At 35.7% G+C, this 25,019-nt stretch overlaps 2 protein-coding genes across 2 annotated transcripts in view; both read right to left on the bottom strand.

The window, feature by feature from the left end:
- LOC149787040 (uncharacterized) overlaps positions 1-25,019 on the bottom strand; it is a 101,146-nt gene that overhangs the window by 39,268 nt on the left and 36,859 nt on the right. The window contains exon 10 of the mRNA XM_089976024.1: positions 7,239-7,499. Coding sequence (XP_089832150.1) covers positions 7,239-7,499 — 261 coding nt within the window. The remainder of the gene's footprint in view (positions 1-7,238; positions 7,500-25,019) is intronic.
- Positions 14,754-24,736, bottom strand: LOC149787041 (uncharacterized). The gene is made up of 2 exons (XM_089977586.1): positions 19,950-24,736; positions 14,754-19,560 (listed from the first exon to the last, which is right to left on the bottom strand). Exon 2 carries the CDS (start codon positions 19,081-19,083, stop codon positions 18,409-18,411), a length of 675 nt encoding a protein of 224 aa, XP_089833712.1. The 5' UTR covers positions 19,084-19,560; positions 19,950-24,736; the 3' UTR covers positions 14,754-18,408.

The following is a 25,019-nucleotide window of genomic DNA, read 5'->3' as shown; positions in this document are numbered from 1 at the left end:
AACGCCGTTGATTTAAACTTCGTCTCAGAATAAATGTATTGTTTCTTGATGAGTTAATTATGTCGTTTGGTTTCATTCATTGGTACATAATATATATTTATTCCACATTTCTCCAAAACCTGATCAAAACCGATAGTCTTTATAACATCAACACTAATAACAATGGCAGAACCTCTGCTGAAAAAAAGAAAAATTTTAACACTGGAAGAAAGGATTAATGTCATTGAAAGAAATGAAAAAGGGGAGATCGGTCGCAAAACAGCAGTCAGCTTAAGCGTCGATAAAACACAAGTTCAAAATGTAGTCAAAGACAAGGAGTCCAGTAGAAACGAATGGCAGAGAGGTGCACAAGCACAGAGGAAATATGCCACGGCATGACAGACAGTTTACGGAGATCTGAATGAGCGAGTATTTGAGTGGTTTTGGGATCACCATGTTGTAAAGCATATTCTTTAATCTCTTTTAAATCTTCTATGACTGTAGAATGTGAAATAGCCTGAGGCATAATTTCACCAACAGATGACTCATTGTCATTTAAAAGATATTAAAGAATATGATTTACAACATGGTGATCCCAAAATGTTGCTTCTTTGCTCAGAAATGGAGATACCTGTTCAGACCAAACAGCTGAGTAAAACATGTCAACAAAGAAGTATAATGGATTTCTTAAAAAACAAGTGAATAAGTGTATAGAATAAGATATATATATCTAACTGTTCATTTTTTGTACATATTAATGTGATGTTGAAATATAAATTTTATTCTCGTTGTTTGATAGATGTATATCTTTATTATATAAAGATATCTTGAGAGGAATGCATGCAATATTTAACAAGATTTATGAATAAAAGATATGATACATGTACAGTGAGTATGGGTATTATTTATTTTTCAACAATGCTAACTACTGACCCTGAAAACCAGTCCATTTTCACACACCTCTTATGAGAGACCACCTGTCTTGAGACACTGCTTTTGGTTGGCAGAAGGGGCAGTCTCTCATAACAGGTTATACCACATATATATATATATATATATATATATATATATATATATATATATATATATATTGATTAAATGAAATGATTGTCATGACGGACATGATTTGATTGTAGGACATGATATATTGAGCAGACAGACTGATTGAATCACATGAAGGGATGCAAATTGATCAGATGGATATATTGGTGTAATAGGATGGATATAATTTGATCAGCTGAATCGACTGGAGCGCTTGGTGGTATGTAGATTGATCAGACTGATTGATTGGAGTACCTGGTGGGATATAAAATAATCAAATGGATTGATTGAAATTCATGGATGGATATAAAATAGTCCAATGAATTAACTGGAGTTCCTCGAGGGATAAACAATAGTCCATTGGATAGAATGGAGTACCTGGAGGGATATAAAATAGTCAAATGGATTGAATGAAGTACCTGGAGGGATATAAATTGATGTAATGGATTGATTCAAGAACCTGGAAGGATATAAGTTGATCACATGGACTGATTGGAGTCATTGGAAGGATATAATCAGATTGATTGGTCTGATTACTCAGAAAGGTTTACTGAGTGATCAGATAGATTGATTGAAATACTTAAAGTATATATTTTGATTGATTTGATTAATTATAGGGATATAAAGTGATCAGAGACAAGTATTTTGTGTTAAGGACATGTGAATGACTGCAATGGCTAATTTAGTATCAATCATTTGGTTGTGTGAAGGTATGTTATTTATGACGACAGACACATTCATCTGTATGGGCCTCATTAATATTTACTTTATCATAACCATCGTTGTAAGTTGTACAAGTGTTAAGATCAACTTGATCATTTTCTTTTAAAAGGGCTCCTAAAGACTCAGAACAATTAGGTTGTGATCTTTACAATGGAGACGTATTTTGCCAATTCTACTGTATTACAGTGTCAGGTAAACATAATTTATGGTGGTGACAATAAAGTGAATCAAGTATTTCTAGCCTGAGATTCGGCCACCTGTAATCATATTCAACATACTGAAAAATCTGACTCCAGAAAGAATTCCTGTAAAAACTACATTCGAACTACGGTATATTTAAAGAGATATTTAGAAAGACTTTGCAAATATTTTTGTTAGTCAATCTGTAGATTTAAGAGAAGTATCAGTTTTGATGACTATGTGCATACACTACAAGTATGCATGAATATATCCATACTCCACACAATCTTCATGACTATATCCATACTCCACGTAATATGCATGAATAAATGTTTATTCCACACAATCTGCGTGACAATTTCTGTACTCCATTCACTCTACATGACTAAAAATTATGCAATTCATTAAAGTATTCCCAAAACAATGTTTGCATTAAAGCATATGAGTGGCACATTAAGGATAAAAATCACACACAAATTATCAAAATTAGACTAAAATATTTAATACAATCTCAGTCTAGCAGGATGAACGTCATGATAGTTAATCTGACATGGAATGATATCGCATCACAACATATCCTTGTAATGTTCAATTAGTGTAACAACTGTATGGAATTTCTCTAAGGTGCTTGTCTGTGAAGTATTGAACAGCACAAAAAATCTGAAAAATGTTTCCGTGAATGAAATTGTTGAACAAGACATCCCTGAAAGGGACCGAGGTCTACCGTATGAGAATTTACAGAATTCAAGATAAGACCATTTCTTCTTTTTAACTGATATTCTTGAGCAACAAGATTTTCAAATAAGCAACTGTGATGGCCATACTGGATGCAAGATATGCACCATTTTCATTTAGGACAAACTAAACATCATTACAAGACATCTTTTGGAAGCCTCATGCCAGTAACACCTTCCATTTACAATACCCTAAAACTCACTTAAAAAGAAAAGGAGTAGCAACAAATTTTCAAGATGGCTGCTCTAAGGGCCATAATTGATGTAAGATGAATATCACTTCTTTTATGATCAACAAGGCATCACAAGAGGACATTCAGTTAAAACCCTATGCTAATAGGACTACTGATTCAAAAGGAATTGCAATTATATAATTTTAGATGGCATATGTGGTGATCACAATGGGTGTCAATGCAGCAACATTTTCACTGTAGGAACAACATGATATCATATGAAGTTTTCTTGTGAAAACTCCATGTTGATATCACTTTCCATATAGTAGAAGTACTAACAATATGTTCAAAATGGTTGTTATGGTGGCTATATTGCTTGTTACATAAACATGATTTATATTCAAGACCAACTAGGCTTATTAGGCTGATATGACCCTAACTACTATTTTGGAAAAGTAACACCAAGATTTTCAATATGGCCACTGACCTGGCCATTTTGGATGAGTAAATGCCCGGATTTTTCATATACAGACAGCAAGAAATGGTAAGAAATCTTCTGGTGAAACCCCCCTAGGATAATACAAACATCGATTCAGCCACAGTGATAATATTTTCAAGATGTCGGCTGTGGTGGCCATACTGGATGTCCAACCATTAGCATTTTCATATAGGGCCAACTAAACCTTTGAATGAATGTGTAAGTATAGTTTCAAAGCAACCCTCATCTGGATACTTAAACAACTGATGAAAAGTAAATTATGTGGTGGTTCAAGAGACAGTAAACAGTCTAAAATATTCAAAACTAAAGTGAAACACAAAATAAATACTGAAAGAGCTTTTCTGTTTACAAATTTGAACAATTTCAGAATCAGGAATCTGTTATAGAATGTCACACACACACACACAAGCATCTCAAAACACAATGATACAGTTGAAGATAATTGCAATTTTGAGTATATACACCAGTAAAAAAGTTCATGGGAAAAGTTGGAAAAAACACAATACCAAAATGTGGACAGAGTGTCTAAGGGGGTGAATCTCCCCCAGAAGCAAACGAATGAGCAATTTTGCCACTATACATTTGCATGAAAATTGTAACTGATGAATAAAAATCCTCATATTTTAGTATGATGCACACATCCATTGAATCATTATAAAATACTTTAAATTCTCACTGTAAACTTTGAAGACAAAACAATGTGCTTCCTTTATCTCAAGACAATTATATCATTATTATTCTGAAATGTGAAAATTCAGGACATCAAAATAAAATCCAAATGGAAATGTTTGATACGTTATAGATCAGGAACTAACAAATTAGAATTTACTTCCATCATTATATCTATCTATCTATCTAGACACACACACACACACACACACACACACTGGACCTAAAATAGAACGTAACACACAAACATGGCAATAGTTCTATGAAACATTTTGTTTAATGCATGAATCCTCAAGTCTCTTTCAGTTAGCAAAAAACAACAATTGATTATTCTAAAAGACTCACATTCAATTTAAATTTCATTTATTTAATGAATAAACATGTCAAAGTTTTAGAAAATGTCAGCCATGTAAATGTACTGAATGGCTACCCAGGTTCCCGATCAAAGGGAAGTTATATTAAATGTGAACCTGAACTGCCTTTGAGAGGTATAAGCATAATTATTGCTAATATATGTGTCCAAAAAGCGCAATCAGAGCGTAAAAGAGTAATCTATATACTACATGCCATAAATAAAGGAACCTGTATCAAAAACGTACATTTATTGCTTTTACTGACCTGGCTCTGCAGTCAGTTAAAACTCATTGTCATAAATCAGCTTGGTCCAAATATTATGAGAATACAGACACAAAACAAAATGATAAATTATGTATCGATAACATTCACATTAGCTAGTCTACAACGCATGTTTAACTTTTGCTGAAAGGTCATTAAGTCAAGTCCACAAATACCGAATGCTGCATTTCATCACTGTCGAATTCGTCTTTAAAAATTTGGAAAGCACTACTGATACTACATCTTCTTTAACAAAATACCTCTTGTTTAACATATTTTACAAATATAACATCCACAGGTCACAGCAATAAAGTCTGTTTCACTTAATATTTGGAGCCATTGTTTTTTAATATTAGACTGGTCTGCTATTTACGGGTGTATAAAACTATAATTAATATGTGGCACATGATTTCAAATTCAAGAAACCCGTCTGTTTCTTGGAATCATGTACAGTTACTATAAACAGAAAATAAGGAGACCGTTTGACATACATAGCCAAATGGTCGCAGACGTCAAAAATACAAGATCAGACGAGGAGGTCTATGATGGATCATTGTCACACGATATAAGCATTTAACCATACTCGTTATTCTGTGTCTCACTCGCTTCTGACACGACTAGTTTTTTGTTGTTTTTTTTACATGGACTAAACAGGTATCCTATAGCTAATATTATTACCTAGGTAATTACGAATGGGCGGGTACCTAAGTACCCGGGTACCTGTTGATACCTTTATCAACAAATAATACATTCTCAGCTTAAAATCTGTGAGCAAGAACTGCTTTTGTATGCTTACTGCCTTTGATGTTTCAAATACATTATGTTCTCACCAAGAAAATTGATCAGTATACATACAGTGTAAAAAGCTACTACAACAGACAACGCATTTTTCTCCATACAGAACCAGCAGTCGGGAGAAGCAGACGGTTACGCTTTGATGCTTCAAATCAGGAAAATGGAGTGTGCAGTTATTTTACCCATTTATACATTTGCAACTGTTCTGAAGTGCAGAGAAGAAAAAATAAATGCAGTTCTTGTCTATGAATTTAGCATGGGCAAAATTCCAATCGCCTTGACCAACAACTAACAAGCCAAGTTAATATAATAAATTATCTTTTTAAAAACTTTCTTTGAAGCAAAGGAGGTGGTGACTTATAGAGAAGTCAATGGTATAATGATATACATGAAGAACTAGAACCGTCCGAGGTGTCTCACTTGAATAATTCAGTGCCTTCAATCCACTAATTTCTTATAAGGCAAATGTAGGAATCAAATATCAGTGGAATATAAGGTTTATGTAGAGGGCACTGAATTATAGAGTGAAGTATGAACCCTTTTATAATTCATCAGAAGACAATCCAGCAGCCTCAAGTGAACTGAATACCACATGAAAACATATATTTGCTTGCTCTACAGTAAATAATAAATTAAAAAATTTTGTATCCCTAAGGATTTATGTTTTTCCTACTAAATACTTTCCAACCATTTTAACCTATACCCCTAGCCTGCAAAAAATCTCAATGGACTGTACTATTTAGAAGATCAATCTGTTGGAACATTATGAAGATGTTATTTCCATCATATTAGTGTGAAATATCCCCCATAACAAATTACAACATTTTACCTTTGGCTTACACATGAAGATATCATTCCAGTTCCATACATTTCCGTTAAAATTTGTTATTAATAGAGACTTTAATAAAACTGGATCATTTTTAATCAAAATCAGCTTTTCTGAATTCTGCTAATAGGCTTATGTGAAATTTGTGTGTGTGTGTTTGTGTGATATGGATTTTTAATGTAGCTTTAACAATTTTTCAGTCATACCGCTATGATGTTTGCATTGTGGCAGTTTATAGTGATATCTAGCACTGGGGCATCAGACCACAGACATTTAGTAGTCATGTTATCCTGACACCTGACTGACCAGTCCTAACACTAACATCTTAATGCTGAGCGCCTAGCGAGGCAACTGTTAGTACCATTTTTAAAAAGTCTTTGGTATGACTTGGTCAGTGTTCGAAGCCATGACCTCCTGCATTGAGACAGACTCTCTAACCACTAGGCCACTGGAGCAGTTGCCTAATGTTATAAAAACTATACGTCAAACAGATTTCAGAAAAACCATATAACTAAATGGAAACTTGGAAAATACTCTTCTCAATAAGAAAAATTCTATAAATTCAAAATAAATTATCAATTACTGGTTGAATAGTGATAATATTTATCAAAAGATTTTGTTGGACATTTTAATTTATGCATGTACAAGGGTGGACACTGACTTCTAGAAATGCTTGTCAATTCAGACACATTAAAACTGACCTAGCCCAAGAGTATTGCTATCACTTGTCTGAATAAATTGGCAAGAATTTTGTTGTTGTTCTTGGTTATAGCCAAGTTGAACAGCATTGGAAAAGCTGAAGCTATGGACACATTAACACGAGTAAGGTTTATGTTTGGAGAATTGCAAGCCACTTTGGACTGAAAGGATACGAAGTATATGGGTCCAAAATGATACGTTGTTCTGAACAATATGACAACTCAAAATCAGCCATTAAGGACTAGTAGTCCAAGGATATCATGGAGACAGCATTAATGTTGGTAATCAAATATTTAAATGTGTACCTTAACTCCAGTATCCCTAAGCTTCATCAGTTGCTGTTCCAGGAGAAACCACCGAGTGGGTATCTGCTCTCCCCAATATGGCTGCTGTGAAGCCACCTCTATAATTTTCATTTTCAACTTCTCCAATTCACTGTCATCAACTGTGTTGTCAATGGCAAAGTCCTTGTCAACCAAGTGAGCGATGGTTGGTTTGTCACTCAGATAAGAGCGGATTTCTGTTAAGTATTTCTGACCAAGTTTACGACGACTACGACGACGTTTCTACGAATGAAAATACAATCCATATTAAGTAAGAGACAATAAATTTCCTTTATAAGAATTGCAAGAAGCATTATTTATATACTTTATATATACAATGATAAACTCATAGTTAGTGAAAAGCCATTTTGTCAAAATATTTGCAACTGTTGTCTGATGATTAACACACTCATTAAATTTTGGACCAATTGGTTGTCTTCCTTAGAAATTATCAAACATTGCTCACTCATTTCCTAAACATAGATTTTTCATTATAATGATGATTTTCCGTGTCAACATTCTTTAATAATCCATCTGAGTTTCACTGATTTAGTCTCATTACTTTGTCTGGACAATTATACTGTCAGCCCATTCACAAAAGACCCATAATGTGCAAGGCTGAATTCATTGCCATGGCCACACAGTATAAACCTGATATCATGGATAGAACATGAATACTATTTTCTCAGACAATATCAAGATACATGTAAAAACATGTAGGTGAAGGAACATTTTATTTTGAGGTGGACTTGCATTACATAATTAAAAACCATTAGTTTAATGAACTATTATCAACAATTCTGTATGAATTAAGTGAATTAATCGGAAATGTAATTTTATAAGTACTTATAAATTTTTGTTTGCTAAGGTGAAAACACACCCTTACAATCCTATCCCCTAAGTCAAAAGTTCCCCTAATCAAATAAGTGATGATGAATCAATTTACACTTTACACATACAAGCAGTATTCACAAATAAATGTGCAATGGCTGGCCAATACTCACTTGATACCTAGCGCCATCAACTAATCCCTACCCCCAAACATACTGATAAATCAATTACATGAATATATTCTACTTTACAATTAGATGCAGTGTTACAATATACATTCATAATGGCTGGACAAAACTTAATTAAGATACCCCAAATTCTACCAGCCACCTCCAATTCATAATTTCTGTTATAAAATAAAGGCCAAGAAAGTTATTTATGTGAATACATTCAACTATGCACTGGCTGTCTTCTGCACTGCACTCTTTGCCAATTTGAAAGCCCTAATCCTAACTTTGGGTTTATCTTGTTCTTTAGGCAGGCAGTATTCCTTGCTTTCAACACTGGCACCATTTTGTTTGAATTGGTCACAAACCAGTCTTTATATTTTGTCACATTTTTACAAACGTTGGTGATAGCTGACCCATACATGACTGACCTCAGTGCACTCCAGGCTTATTCAGTGTTCACTTTAAGGCTTTCTTGTAGTATAATCTGCTCAATGGTTTGAGAACTACAATTTTCTTTCATGCTAAATATTCACGTGTGATAAGCCTTTATGCTTGAATTTACTTACCGTTCTGGGCTACACTCCAAGTCTGCTGGTAAGTGGGTGGCTGGTGTCACAGTCTGCACTATGATAGGGGTGAGTGTGAAATAAACAGACTAGATTGTGTCTTCTGGCAATACTTTGGCCAAGTTGATGCCAATGACTGGATTTTGGATGATGCCTATTACACAATGCAAATATTTGCACACACCACACCACACACCCACCAGAGAATATGGTGGTGATGGAAAACTGCTTATGTAGGCACCATTCAAGTAACCTTTAGCCATTCTCATTAATCGTGCTGACACCAGGGTGTCCAAGACATCATGATCATGATTTGTAGTCTGATTCAACTCTTGCATTGAAGACACAAAGGAGAATACGCTTATCTGTAGTGCATCCTAAAGGATATCAGGTAAAATGTCACAGAAGCAGTTGCTGTTGTCAGGTGATGTGTACAAGATTGTGAGGCAGGCGTACCATGTTGGTTCTTAAAACTAGTTGGAGTTACGTTATCGATCTTTCATATGTTGGACATTTTGAAAATAAATGAAATCTATACAGAATAACAAACAGTTTCATCAGAAAAAGCACTTTATTGAAAATTATTCTCAACACGATTATAAAACAAGGATTTAGTCATTAAACAGCCCAGTTCCCCCTCACCCCACAGTTCTCATGTCTAGTGGATTTTGTTTAGGTCCTTTGGTAACGCACCCTTGCTTATAGTCAGTCTATATTTGTGGACCCCAATGAGCAGAGTTAGTGAGGGAGAGGTGTATATAGTCTGGGATTGGTTGATGATTGTCAGGGCTTGTCCACATGCTGGTGAGCCTGCTGCACATTGCATCTCTGGGGGTCACACTCCTCTAATATCCTTGCTATTTTAGCCTTGGACCACATGGACCCATCTTCTATTGTTCACCTGAGGAGGAACTACATGTGTCTTGAACTGTACAGAGGCAATATACTGGCTGGAAAGGCTAGCACTACAGGTGTCCTGACTGCACATAGACCATGTACTAGCTGGAGAGGCTTACACTACAGGTGTCATGACTGAGTAGAGGCTGATTATTGGCTAGAGAGGCTTACAGCATGGGTGTCACGACTGCATAGATACTATGTTCTTTTTGGGAAAGTTGACAATACAGTTGTCTTCACTACATAGAGTTTATGTACTTGCAGGAATGGCTTATGCATGCCTCTCTCATTTTGTAATGAACTAGCCATTGGGAGCTGAAACTACTATCATGAGTAATACTGGAATCAAACTATAATTTTTTGTTTTATATATAAATGATTGTCCGTGCTGGTTTAGGCGTTGTACAGTACTCGTGTGTACAGACAATAAATCACAATGCGTTTATGATGTATGCATCAGTGGGTGCAAACTAAATGAAAATTTACAATGTGCCATGAAATAGATGTAGGACTTAAATTTACAATGAATGTTGACAATGTTTATCCACTCAATGCAACCAACAGCCCCATGGAAAGAATTTTCCTCAGAATTAAATAGTACAGAACATTTAAATTGTTAATGTGCCCGATGCTTAGGTATCTTAACTGAAAATATTTCATTCTGCTTCAACAAATTCTAAATTATCAAAGAGACAATGAATTATTGAAAGGGATAAAATTTGCATGCTGTATTGGAAAATTTGGCTGGTTTTCCATAATTTGATCTTCTGCATGTATGTACTGTGTACATATGTACAATTCTTCTTATATATACTCTTTTCAGCAAATATACAGGTGAATTAAGTAATATGTTAGTTTCAGAAAAAGAACTTTTCATATTCAAGGTCATAACAAACTTAGCGCCAGATTATCTCACTGGTTTAATGTTTGTAAGGAAATCAGCACAAAGTGTACATGGTCAAGTGAAAGCAATAATGTTAAGTTATAGCATTTTAAGAGATTTTTGCAACAGTACAGTTAAATGGCACAGTGCAGTATGATGTCAAAGAAGCACCTAATGTTTCACGCTTCTATGCAATCATAACACTGCAAATATTTTAATGGGCAATCCTTTCTCAATGACCACAAACATTTGCATCTGTAGCTGTGATAAGAGTCTCACATATATCTGAAAAGGCTAGTTAAACTTCTAGAACATTAATTAACTTTTGTTATATCTATATTGATTTATCCAGTTCATGTTAACATTGAACACTTGTTACTACTGGAATGTGTAGATTTTTTAATTGCAAGGTCACAGTATAAATTACATGTAAGGCAATGATGTCACCCTCAATAAATAAAGGATATTAATTTTTATAATAATAATAATAATAAATAATATCTTCATTGAGAGAAATTCATTATCCAAACTAGCTACATATCAAGATAAAAAAAAATGATATATTATCGATATTGTTTGAAATGACCTAACTTTCTATTTCATAAGTTATAAAATATATCTCACAAAATTAAGTTTTGTCTATCTGAAATGTTACTGGATCTTTGACTAGAATTGTTTTAATCAACTAAAAGAACAGTCTATGCGATGAAGATATATTAAAGTTGTACAAAAAAGAAAGGTATTATCACTCCTTAAAATATATTGCTTACACAAAACAAAACTCAACAAATTAACAGAACTTGCACTATTCTTCTGATAATCTGGTTTGGATCATACCTACATAAAGATGAGAAGAAAAACCCATGCCGATCTGAGCCTTGCATCAACCCCAGAATCAATCCGCTGGATATCCCTTGGTTAAAAAAAAAAAAAAAACAGGGAAGGCTAAACTGATCCTATTTGAGTGTTTTTAAAGGTCATTTCTAGCATCAATGCCTTAAAAGAAAATGTTGATTTCTCAGTTGCCAAAAGCAGAACCAAGCCGTGTATGAAAGCGTGGTTAGCAAGATTTCGAATGTTTCCATGATAATTTTAGCAGGGCAGTATAAATTATACAGAGAGAAAATGGCATTACAATGTACCGGTATAGTTCAGAGGTAAGCAAAATACAGCACATTATTATACTTACTATGAAGATAATCTTTAGCATCTTTTAGTGTGACCCATGGTTTATTTTATCATATTATTGTTTCAGCACTCAATATTTTCTCCCCCTACAAGAAATACATGGTTCAGAGATTCCTCTGACACTCATCCTGCATTTTACACATGATTTTGGCCCGAAACTACATCGCCAGACACTATCTAAATAATATCCACAATAACTGACCCCATCATATGCCACTTGTCACTATATTTTGCTCATGATATTATATAATATTCCTGCATAATGTTCAAGTAGAGAAAATCTTGCCTTAATTAGAAAAGGGGTGGATGGACTGAAGCAAAACAATTGTGAGAACAGTAAAATAATCTCACCAGTGTTAGACTAACCTTTCCAAACTCAAATATTGCCTAAGACAAGTTGCAAAATCAGATTAAATTTTTAGAAATTATGAGAGAAGCGGTTGCACAATTAGCTGTGATTAAGCCAGCAGTGGTCATGACCACTACAAGGTATGAATTTGACAGTGTAGCCGATAAGACAAAATGCCCACCATTTGATTTACAATTACATGAATATATCAGAATGGTTAAGGACGGGTTTAGGCACGATAGTGCAGCTCATGTTTGGTCAACGTTCCAGATAGACCATGACAGCATTTTCATTGACGTTACAATGAATGACCAAAGGGCACGGATGATTTTTGATCATCCAGTGGATGGCAAAAAGTATTTATTTAGAATTAAATTTATTGTCTAAGACGATGGTGAGGATGACCAAATGTGGATTATATGGTACAATCTTGTGTTGTTACCGTGGACAAAAATTCTAAACTTGGAACGCTGACTGGTATTGACTGGCCATATTATGAGTGAGCATATACTGTAACTTCTGCTGTTTACTCACTTTATCCATTAAACTGCCTGACATTAGTGCGCTTCAACCAATATGAATTAGGATCATAAATTGTGTGGCTCAGTGGGTCACAGAACATTTTATGAATGCTCAACGAGGAAAAGGACTGAAAGAACTGCCAGAGAGGGAAACAGACATGGGAAGAGCATATTAGAGCAAATGGAGCTAAAATAGAAGTCAGCGCAGTGCTGGAAACGTGATTAAAGTTTCCAATAGTAGTACAAATATTAACTAACAAGGTCTTATACAATTTCGGCAACTATCATAGTAAAGTCACCCCTGTAGTAATAGATTGCCACAAGGTGCATGCATGGATGGCAAGTGTAACAAAATTTCAGCTGAAGAAAACTACCAGATTTTAGCTCGGTAATATTTTTAACGAAAATTTATAATATTAGTAAAACAATCCAATCTCAATCTGACTTTCAGAGTGATCTTGGATCGGATGGTGGATTCATCAGCTGATTCCGATTTGATCAATCTATGCTATCACTGGGCAAACTTTATTGCAATGAATCTCTCCATGATAAGATGAAAAAAGTAGTGCTAAAATACAGCATCATCAATTTAAAAATCGACATTGATGACCTCATAAATAATTGTTTTACAATCCTGTATATGGCTGCTCAAGTCACCCTGCAAAAAAGCTCATGGTGTCCAAGACCAAGGGACATTACTGAGGATGGTTAATGCTCGTGTATTGAATTAGAATACGGTGGCCTTTCAAACACAAAATACAATCACTTTGATGTAATTTATGGTGATATGGTGACTCGTCAGCCACTAGTTTTCTTGGAGAAGGTGAATGTGAGCCAAATTTCTCAACATTTGGTCATCCAACACATGAAATGACCAGAGTTGCAATAAATTGTCTGATAAACTGGATATGCCATGATTGAAACATCTGAGTTTACCAAACATATGCCTGATGCGGGGATATTGACACAGTTGACAGTGAATGAGGTAATAATTTCACAAGGCCACAAAAACAAGTCTGGCTACCAAACTTAATGAGTGGTGATGAAAATGATATATTTTGAAAAATTATTGGCAAATTCACCCATAGTGCTTCATCTGATAACAAGTGCCGCTGTACACAGTTAATTATGGACCAAGTAGAGCTTGATTTTATAGTCACAGATACAGCAGCAAAAGCACCTGGGAGCATGTAAACCTACCAAATGGAACCATGATCAGTGCCATCATCAGCTGTTACGATGGTTCTTTGCCCCAATTTACTCATCTCAGATCCTCAATCCATGCATATGCAATATGCATCAATAAACTTGTTATCGATGATTAGTTATTTTCCAATTTTTTCAATTTACATACAGCACAGTTACGTGCAATTTTCAGAACCCCACGCTACATGGTAGGGGACATAATCCCCTAACACAACGATGGCATATCCACCATATAGAAGCTGATCAACATAATTGACATTAACAACCAATTAAAGAAGACTACTAATGAAAAGACCGATGCGCCATGAGTGATTAACAACTAAATACCATTCACCAATCAGTGATTTTTATTTCAGTCATATATATGGACAATATAAATAAATTTTAAAAAACTTGTATTTTTTGTGATGCGCTGACCATACGAGGGACCCATGTGGTTGAGCTTCTCTTGAACAACCACTCCAGTGGTCTAGTGGTTAGAGTGTGTGCCTCGGATGCGGAAGGTCATGGGTTTGAACCCCGGCCGAGACATACCAAGCACTTACAAAAATGGTACTAACAGCTGCCTTGCTTGGCGCTCAGCGTTAAGAAGTTAGTGTTAGGACCAGTCGGCCTGGTGTCAGGATAATGTCACTGGGTGGGACATCATGTTACATGTCTGTGGCACGATGACCCCGTGCTAGACATCACTTGAAACTGTCACACTACAGACATCGTAGCAATATGATTGAAAAATTGTTAATGCTATGTTAAAAATCCAAATCACACACACACACACAGACTCTCTTGAACAGTGTAAAATTTATCTTACTGTTGAAATATAGACAATTAAATTCCACACAGCAGTAGCCTCTGTTTAAAAAACACAAACAACACAAAAAAAACATTGAATTTACACTTCAATGGGAACTACATGTTTATTCCTTAAGCAGTAATGGCCGTATTACAAGATTGAATATACATGTTTACAACAATAAACCAGTTCAGATCTGAATGCAAATGTACTGTATGAGACCGGCCAAATTCATTTGATGGAGCTTAATTATTATTTCCTACTGTCATTATTTTTTTATTATTTCATTTGTCACAAGATGAGTTTATTCCAATTAAAGCAAGGAATGGCATAGTGTTCTTTTTTATACCACAAATCTGAACATGCATTTATCCTGCCCACTTTGAAACTTAAAGGATCTATAATAAATACTAGGCTTCAGCAGATATTCAGCAGAAACCAAGGCAGTGACCATTGTAAACACGGTTATAAAATGTTAGCACCCAAAGATGTCAATTTCATCTTGGGAATGGCATGTTTCTATCCTATTATATGAATGACTTGGCGTGTCTCACGTATGCATGTAGGTCAAATTATGGTTCAGCCAATATCAACTGAAGTTTTGCTGATTGAAATCTGAATAGTCAAAGGAAGATGACTATCCATAGAAAGACCAAAAAGTCATACATGATTTATTATCAGATACCACTGTCACAAGATGGGATTATTCCAATTAAAGCAAGGAATGGCATAGTGTAACATTTTATACCATTGTCTAGGCCTTAGAGGATTTTTTTCTCTCATAAACAGTAAGATAAATTTAGGTTGTTCAAGAATCAAATGATATTAATGTCTATAAAAAAATAAAAATGTCTTGTCATATAGAAATGGTTGATCATCTTATTTTGCAACACATTTACACTTTTACTTTCTTTAGAGAAATCTGAACCAACTTACGCATCAACTTGACGTGAGGCACACTGTATTGATATTTTCTTGAATAACCTAAATTTATCTTACTGTTCATGAAGAAAAAAATCCTCTAAGGCCTAGACAATTAAATTCTGGATAACAGCCACATTTTTCTATAAAAAAAAAAAAACAGACAAAACACAACAACAAAAATGAGCAAATTCTCAATTACAATCACGTTATGGCACAGTCACGAGGATAAATATCTAAATACATCTACTTCTTCAGTTTTAACTGGGTACACATGTACTGCAAGGGAATGAAGGTCATTTAAAATGTATGGGGCTAGAATGTTCTTTCCGATCGGGATTTTTTTGTGTGACAAGATATATTTATTTCAAATAAGAAACCAATATTTCCTAGTAAAATATCTTTCTTTGAAAATATCATAATTCCTTAGGAGAACTACCACTACCTCACATATCCAGCCTGCCCAGATACTGCTTTTAGCTAAAGGGAGTTCTGTCCTGGATGGACAGAGTAATCTCCCCTTACATACAAGACTTGGTGGCAACGTGTATGGATATCCAAGTTATTACAAGAGTGGTAGGCCCGCTCTGTAACTACTAGGAGGGTTTATGTGTATTGTGATTGGGTGAATATTTTCCAAGAAACATATTTTACTAGGAAAAATGGGTTTATTCTTCGAATACATCACAAAATCTTAATACCTTAGGGGAACAGGTAAGAGATGGAGGAAGGTGCATCTTACACACAAGATAAATCTCTGGTCCCCTAAGATATAAGAGACATCTTCTAGGTAACCCAGCTGGAGGGGACTCCATCTGACGAGGCGCAGCATCAGAAGGAAAAAACAAAATCCCCCCCTCACAAATCCAGCAGAAGTCGTGAAGCCATATCTTAAGAAGCTGTCGATTGACCCGGGCATTTGACCTTTTGAGCTGCGGATATAGGTCCTACCAGATAAAATTAGGCCCTTTGGGAAGACAGACCTCGAAGACAACAGCTAGAGAATGTGGACTTCAATCTCCATCCCACAACCTGAATGATGTCAGTTAGAGAACAGTTCCAGTCAGATGCTAGGCTGGTGGAAAGTGCCCTAACCTCATGATCTGAGATGCGTATTAAGTTTACTTGAGCCGAGGTTATTTCCTGAGATAGTCTGAGCTGATATATTGTCTTGTCCAGACTTAAACGGTAGAAGAAGGCGCGATCTTCCTTGACCAACCGGCTCCGTTCATTAAGGTACCACTTCAAAGATCTGGCTGGGTCTGAGTGATACTGCATAGGATTTCCAAGACCAGATACGTTTTCACCAGGATAACTGGGCATACTGCCCTGAATATCTTAGGAAATGCTTAAAGATTTTTTGTAATTCCCTCTATTACATTGAATGTTTGATGAGAGTAATTTGGGTTATAGAGCATACAGCTTTGCCTTACTTCAGATATTCACATATTAAAAGACGTCTAACTCTGTTGTATCATTTTCACTTCCTGGACTTCAGAGGTCAATTGAAAACTAAACAATATATTACTTCTTTAGCATTATTATATTTTGTCATTCATTCATTGCACTTTAAAAAACTGGTATTGTCTAGTCTGGCAAAATTAATTTTCCTTATTTCAATAACTACAAAAGACTGTATTTTAGACTAATTCAGATCAAAGTTTTCAGAACATGGGAGAAATAGTGCTTAGATCTTACACATATTCCAAAAATGAACAATATCTAAAGAAATTTCCTCCAAAGTACATAAAAGTGACACAGGTGAGCCAACATTCTCTCCACAGTGGATGTCTGTAGACCATGACCATATTAAGTTACACGGTACTGAAAAGATTAGTTGCAACAAGATATGTCTAGCACTGTGTTCAGACACAAATGAAATGGAAAATAACTATTCCAAATGATATTATTATTCATTGCTCTGACTGGCAATAATAAGCATATCAATATCATTTTGACTGAAGAAAATTGATATTACAAAGCCACCAGCTGCAAAGATAATTTACAAAAGCAGTCAGTTCCAATAAGCAAACGATCTCTCATTGGTTTTAGTATTGTATTTCTCAGGAATATTGCTAATTCGGATCATAACATTGCAACTAAATCAAGAATACAAGCAATGTATGGAACAAATTACAAATAACATTTTGTACAAGGATGAAAGGTATAAAGTCAAATATGCCAGAAGAAATAATTAACTTGTCCGAAACATACTATTTTTGTGATGTACCATGATGGATGTATCAAGTTTTATACAAGACTTTTACTATGAAATTTATAAACATTTTAGAAACTTTTAAAAATCTTCAACACAATTTTATAAACCTTTCATAAACATTCAATATTTAATTAAGGGAAAATTGTAGAGTAATTCAGTGACTTTTCAAACTGACATGCAATGGACAACTCCAAAATGCACACATGCAACAATAATATAATTTTGATATTTGTATTTATTATCATGATAAGTTGGCTGCAGGAAACATCATGATTCACTAGTCAAGTTCTGGGAAAAAAATCAGGAACATCATGATCAATCACAGAATCACTTTTAAGTCAACAACATACATCATAACTTAAACAGAATAAAAATCAAAAGTTCTTGAGCAAAACAGGCAGGTCTAAAAATGTTGAATAGATGATGTCACTGAGTCTTGATCATTTTTCTTTCTCTTCTGTGAGCTGGTCCAGCTCCTTCAAGGCAATCATCTTGTCCTTGATACCTCTCAACAGCGCATTTGAATCTGCCAACAATCGAAGGCCACCATATTTTTCTTCACCAAGAGCCTTTTCATCTGCAGACCTCTTCATGGTTGCAATGTCAGATTCAAGTCTGCAATGGTTTGCGTTTAGCTCCTCTAAGTCTTTGTCTTCTACATTTCTCTTGTTTTTCTGCTTCTTTGTTTTTTTGTTTTTTTTTAATTTCTTCCGGGTGCTGCTTGTATTTATTTCTGGTAGTAGATGCATAAGCAAGTAGTGCCATGGTCACAGGAGGACAGGCAGGCTTGCCTGCATTTCTAACTGCCTGGATAATGTTGCCTCTGGCCACCAAGCCTTCCTTCTGCAAATTTTCAGTAGTTGTCTGCTTGTTCAAACTGAATCTTTGCTCTACTGTTGTGTGGCCAGGGGATATAAGTAGAAGCTGCTTCATCAAATCCCACAGTTCAGCATACTTTTTCTCATCATGCGTTCTCTTGTAGTAGATCTGGTCAATCTGGTTTGTAACTGGATCAAAATCCTTAAACTCTCTATCATTTGGAAAAGACTCACAGAATTCTTCAAACTGTTTTGTAAGCCTGTCCCCAGTTTCTTTGTTAATCCTATCTGAATCTGAGAGGATGGACAGATTTTTCTTAAATTGTCTTGTCAAGGCACTTTTCCAACTGCAGTTTTCCTTCTCATTGCCAGGATTTTTGGCCATGTGCCTTGGATCCGTCCACTGAAGACTCCTTGTCAAGAGGAAGGAAGTAGGCAACTTCTCAAGAATCTTTAGCATGTCCATAAGAAAGTCTCTACACTGTGTCCTAAATATGTATCTGTCTCTGTCAGATATCCCTTCTTTGGTGCACAGAAATGTAGGAGATGCAGCAAATTCAATATCCACTTTTCCTCAATCGACTTGTTTGCTTTGGTCTGCATAGTCAGAGCTTCATATTCCTACCACTGATGTTGCTGGTTTCAAGATAGATTCTTCCATGATTCTTGACAGGAAATTTTTAAACATTTTGGTAATGTCTTTCGCCAAAAATGGAATCATTGGTTGGTCAGTTTGGTAAAGTGTAAGGAATGGTTTGATCTCCTGTACAATCATGACAAAAAACTGCAGTTTGCCTTTTATTAATGGATCCCCAATCATCTTCGTCAAATATCTGAAAGATCTGCAGCATGGTATAGACTTTTCCTGCTGAGAAAACAAAAGGCCTCCAAGTATGGAAGAAGATGGATGACCATTTCTGCTAGCTCGACATTCTCCAGCCATCTGCAATATAAATTAGTTTCTAATAGACAAAATTGTACATTCACCATGGTGCTGGCTTTGACTATTATGGTCATGTACTTTGCTTTTTAACAAAAATACAGGTTTGTTTCAGTTGTAACACATTAGGGAGACCACAGAATGGCACCAGGGTAAGACATTATTCAATTTGTGTCTTAGGAAAAGGTGTTCTGCAATGTTTAAATCTTATCAATGTCAGTTTGTAACCTTTGCATTCTTTATTCTGATTTAAAATTACAAATACTGAGGACATATATCATATTTAACACTGAACATTAAAATACTGCCTTATGCTAATATGCCAATCTGTCACGGTTTTCAAATTTCAGCCAGTTTAATTCTGAGAATAACATAATTTTTGAAGTAATTACCTGTGAGAGCAAAACTTAAGTGGGAATGGTGGTGCCTCACAAACATCCATAAACTCTTCCCTTATGGCAGCAGAGTTGTGAAATAGGTGATAGACTGCAGACATAAAAAGTTTATACGTCCCATGAGGCAGCTGAAAACCCACTTCTAAAAGCATCGTGTTACACATGCAGGCCACATGTAACAGTCTGCAACAATTTCATCCCTCCAACTGATTTTCCAACTTCATCTTGCAATAATCGTTGCACCTTCAACTTAACATTGGGTCCATCCATTTACATCTGAATAAGGTGTCTGTGGCCTAGAGTTGTGACAACTGGACTAAGCTGTGCAATGTCCTCTCTTTTGCATGGCCAAGGAAGAGGGAGTTGTAATAAAATATCTTGAATCAATCTGAATCCCATATTAGGGTATATACATCCATTTGTTTTTCCTGAAGGTCAGCATTAAGATTTTCATGAAAGAGTAATGATTATGGCTTGAAATGGATATTCTTCCTGAGCTCATTAGCAAATAGGGATATAGTCCAAAGGTGCACAAATAAGTTGTTTTCTTATCAGCACCAGTGAAGGAAGAAGCAATCTCACTGCCTGTAAATATAGGTTTAAATATCTGACCAAAGTCTGAACGTGAATTCATGCTGTAGTGACTGTTAATGCACTTAATTGCCCAGATCACCTCTGCTTTCCGAACATCATGTTTTGTTACATGTCTGCTGAGATCACTTGATGTCAACTTCGACAATGATACCGATGCTGTAGGTTAAGCTGGCACACTATTCTAAGTCCATAATATGGAGATTTACTCATGGTTACCTGCCATATATTAAAACACATGACCCTAGTATTTTAGCAAAATTTTATAGGTGAAACATTCATAAATAAAATTAGGCAGACAACATATGGGTGTAACAGCCAGTTTTATATTTAAGTTTGTAATAATAATAATAATAATAATAATAATACAGATACAAATAAATTTAAATACATTTGCCCTTTCTGGGCTCAGACAACAGTATGAACAGGAGAAGTTGTTCATTCTCCTCAGACGCAGGACTGGCGAGCATTATGTTAAAAAGAAATCTTTATATGTGTACATTGTAAAGAAATTTGTCTCACCCGTTACAATTTTATTCTAACAAGCTTTGTTAGATTTGAACTTATACGGTTGCGTTCCTTGATCTGTGGCATATCTGATAGAGACTAAAAATAGAAGTAATATCAGCAGTCAAGAGATCATGAATTCACTTACCTTTTGCATGAGGTGCTACAGCTGCTTCTCACAGGCTTGAAACATCAAGATTCCTCTTGTACAGTGTGCCTAATGCCTTTTGTTTATAGCCTGGATCCTTCCTGAGCCATTTACTATATTCAGAATTTTACATCCATTGATCATCGAAGCACTCGGCATCTTGTTGCACACAATGAAAACTTTTAAACAGAAAGCTCAGATGAAAGGGAGACAAAACTTCCAGTCACACTGTGCTCATTAGCCATCTCCACTTGTGGCTGGTATGTCGCCAATAAGTTATTTATTATTTTTTTTATATTTTTTTAATTTATAAATGACATTCCCATAATTTGCACACTTTTACAAATCTAGGTTAATTTTTACAAGATTTAAAAGACCTTTAAACGCCATGCAAACCCTGTGTATACACAAGTATGGATGGACCAGGATAACACCTTAGGACCCATACACAGAACATATCTAAGATACAAAAATAAAAGTTAGGATGAACTTAACATTTGTGCTTCGACATCATACTGGATGGGATTTATTAGACCAAGTCTGTTATTTACAGGAAAAGTAGGCATGACCATGTAATCTCCATAATTATCATACAAAACCATCAGGTTGTAGAAATGAAAGGAATAGTTGAATGGTGTGCAGTTCATTCAGACAAGTATATCCTTCCTCACCAGCATCTTAATACTAACCATACGAGGATACAAGTCAGTGTATAGTTAAAAGCATTACTCTTCCAAACTATACTGTATAATCAAGATGCATATCTTCTGATGATAGCAATAATATTCATTAACTTTCATATCCATCTAGTAAAAATATGACACATAGATAACAATAATATGCATCGACTTTCATCTGCTAAAAATATGACATGATGATAACCATAGCATGTATTAACTTATTACTCTTTTAAGAATCACACAATGACATTGCCATTGTTTACACAGTCTTATTGAACCAAAATGTTAATGTAAAAAAAAAAAAAAACACTATTCATTATTCGCTTAACCCTAAGTAGGCAGAAAGGCGGACCCAGCAAAGTGATGTGGAGCGCTAAGAGCATGGCAAGACACATAGGACGCCTTGGTCATCCACTGCATCTAGTCTCCATTCCAGCCATCTTGACTATGTCTTGCAACTGGACAAAGTGAAGCCTGGACAAGAGAGTAAGGCTGATGCAGCGCAACTCTTCCTCACTTTAATCCAATTCACGCACAAGTCATTTATGTCATCACCCGTGCCCAAGTCCTGCAGCAATGGGTGAGCTGCGACGCAGCAGGTGTGGATGCACTGGCAGCTGTAGTGGTGGACGTGGACACAGGCGGCTCGGGCCATATGGTCGTATTACATTGATCTGAAGCAGAAATGGATGTCGGCAGCCGTCTGAGCGACTAGGCAGACCTATTCCGGATAGCGCTGCTTACCTCCATAGCCTAAGGAAGGAGCTAGAAAAGGTGCCCTAAAAAAAGCCTGCTTCATCTACCCCCACCAGCTTACCACGGCTGGAGGGAATCCCATTCTTGCAGTCAAAACACAAAGAAAACCCAAAAGATTCCACTCACTCTTGGTTCGGGGAACATACGCACTCTATTGGATCATGCAGAGGCTGACAGACCAGAGAACAGACCAGAGAGAAGAACTGCCCTGATTGTGAGAGAACTTGCTCGCTACATGATAGAGATAGTACCCCTAAGTGAAACTCGCTTGGCTGACAAGGGACACCTGACTGAAGTTGGAGCTGGTTACACCTTTTTCTGGAGTGGACATGGCACCGATAAATGTCAGGAGTCTGGAGTTGGATTGGCTGTCAAGTCAAGTTTGGTGAATAAGCTCTCCATCTTGCCAAAGTGAATTAATGACCGGCTTTTAATGCTGAAGCTACCTTTACATGGAAAAAAGCAAGCCACACTCATTAGTGCTTATGCACCAACCATGACCTACTCGGAGGAAGCCAGAGAAGACATATATAATAGTTTACTTTATTTAGAGAACCACGAATTGGTACATATACGTGAATACTGTTTATATATAGATGTCTGATGTATAGCATGAATAGTATCCACACTGTGTACTCACCCTAGAACCTGATCATATACATTGAATCCACGATACAAGTGATTCCATCGAAATATGCACACACACAAAGCTTTAAAATGTTCAATAATTTTGTCACAGGTCATATTGCTCTGAATTCAGTGGAAAAATAAAGCACAATCATGTAACGAATGACGAAGAACATTTACTTTTCAGTACGTCTCAAGTCGGTAAAAGTTAGTTTGCATTTTAAGCTGCCGTTGGTAGCGTTTGTAAGCATCAACTTTTTCCCTACAAAAATAAAATTTTCACGGCACAGCTAATGTGTTCCAGTCACATTGGAAAATGCAAAAATCCATCAGATTCCATCACTTTTTTAAGTTTGGTACTGACTTCCCTTGATGAAAAGTTCTTTGTTTTTATTGAAAGATTGTAGTTGGCTTTCTTTGATTAAGGGTGCATGCGTTATTGAAGTCACCGCTAAAGGACAGCCTTGGAGAACCAAACAAATACCCATTTCTTAATGCAGCCACAACATCAAATAATTGTACTGCATGATTGAGACTGGTTATTTTTTCCATTTGCTGAGTACTTTTTCATAGCAATCGGTGCTTCAAAGGTAAACTGTTTCCTTTGAAATTTCAGCAAACTATTTCATCTGGGTACATTTTTAAAAAGGAATTGGCCATCATTTGGACTATTCTAGTTACTGTCCCTCCATGCCTATTGAACAAATCAATAAGTAAGATGCATTTTTTTTTACATTTGTGGTAACACTGTGATGCTGCCTTCCACACATGCATCTGAAAATTAGCAAAGGGTCAACGGACGATAGGGATGCAGGTGTTCTGGTTTGATGACAGGGATTTTTACAGAAAATGTGAGTGTTCTGAAGGATTTAATTCTGAGTGTAAAGAAGAGGAATTTTACTTACCATCCACAAATAAATGTCAGTCTTTGGAAATGTATTAATTACTAGCGAGCGGCTGAAAATCCGATGAAAGATAGATGATGAGATAATACCTCGTCTGGTTGATCTCCGTTACCAGAAATGTCAACAACAAAAAAGCGGATATTTCACAACATACAGTACTCATGCTAGATGTCATGATAAGCGGATTATAATATAACAGTGCACTATTTAGATGGTTTGACAATATGGACAAAGAATTTGTTTATGTAACAATATATAAATTTCAGTGCCTTTTATATCCAGTTTGTGGCTTCCTTTCATGGGGCCTCTGAATTTCTGCACTCCAAACCAATGGTTGTATATAAAAGTTTGAACAGTCAACAACATCACCAATAAGAAAAAATCACCACATGGTATTTTTTGCCGCCATTAAGGAAACTTTATCCAAGTTTGCGACATTAGTGAAGACCTATGTGATCCCAGAATAAACTTTTTATGCGTTATTTCTCGTACTTTTAAGAAGAAAACAACTACTTTTTCATGTACAAGAAAAATACATACAAAATTTAAGGAGCCACGCCAGGATCATCTTGAATTACTTATACACGATCTCTTCTCCAAAATGATAATAATGTTTTTACGTTTTTTTCATAGTTTTAAGAAAGAATTTTTTTTGTGTACAAGAAAAATACATGCATATGACATTTCGGGAGCCACACCATGACCGTGTTATATCCGAATTTGTGTTATAACGGAGCACGCTATAGCAGGGTCACACTGTACATTGCAAGAGTCAAATCCTTGATGGGGTCATTCTCAGTACTAATTTTCTTCCTTTTCCTTCTGCATCTCCTTAGTAAAAGACACAAGCTGC

Source organism: Sinohyriopsis cumingii, chromosome 12 (genome assembly GCF_028554795.1).
Source record: "Sinohyriopsis cumingii isolate HCF-2022 chromosome 12, ASM2855479v2, whole genome shotgun sequence".
NCBI lineage: Eukaryota > Metazoa > Mollusca > Bivalvia > Unionida > Unionidae > Sinohyriopsis > Sinohyriopsis cumingii.
Note: the sequence above shows the minus strand (reverse complement) of the source record. Positions and strands in the feature narration are given on the sequence as shown.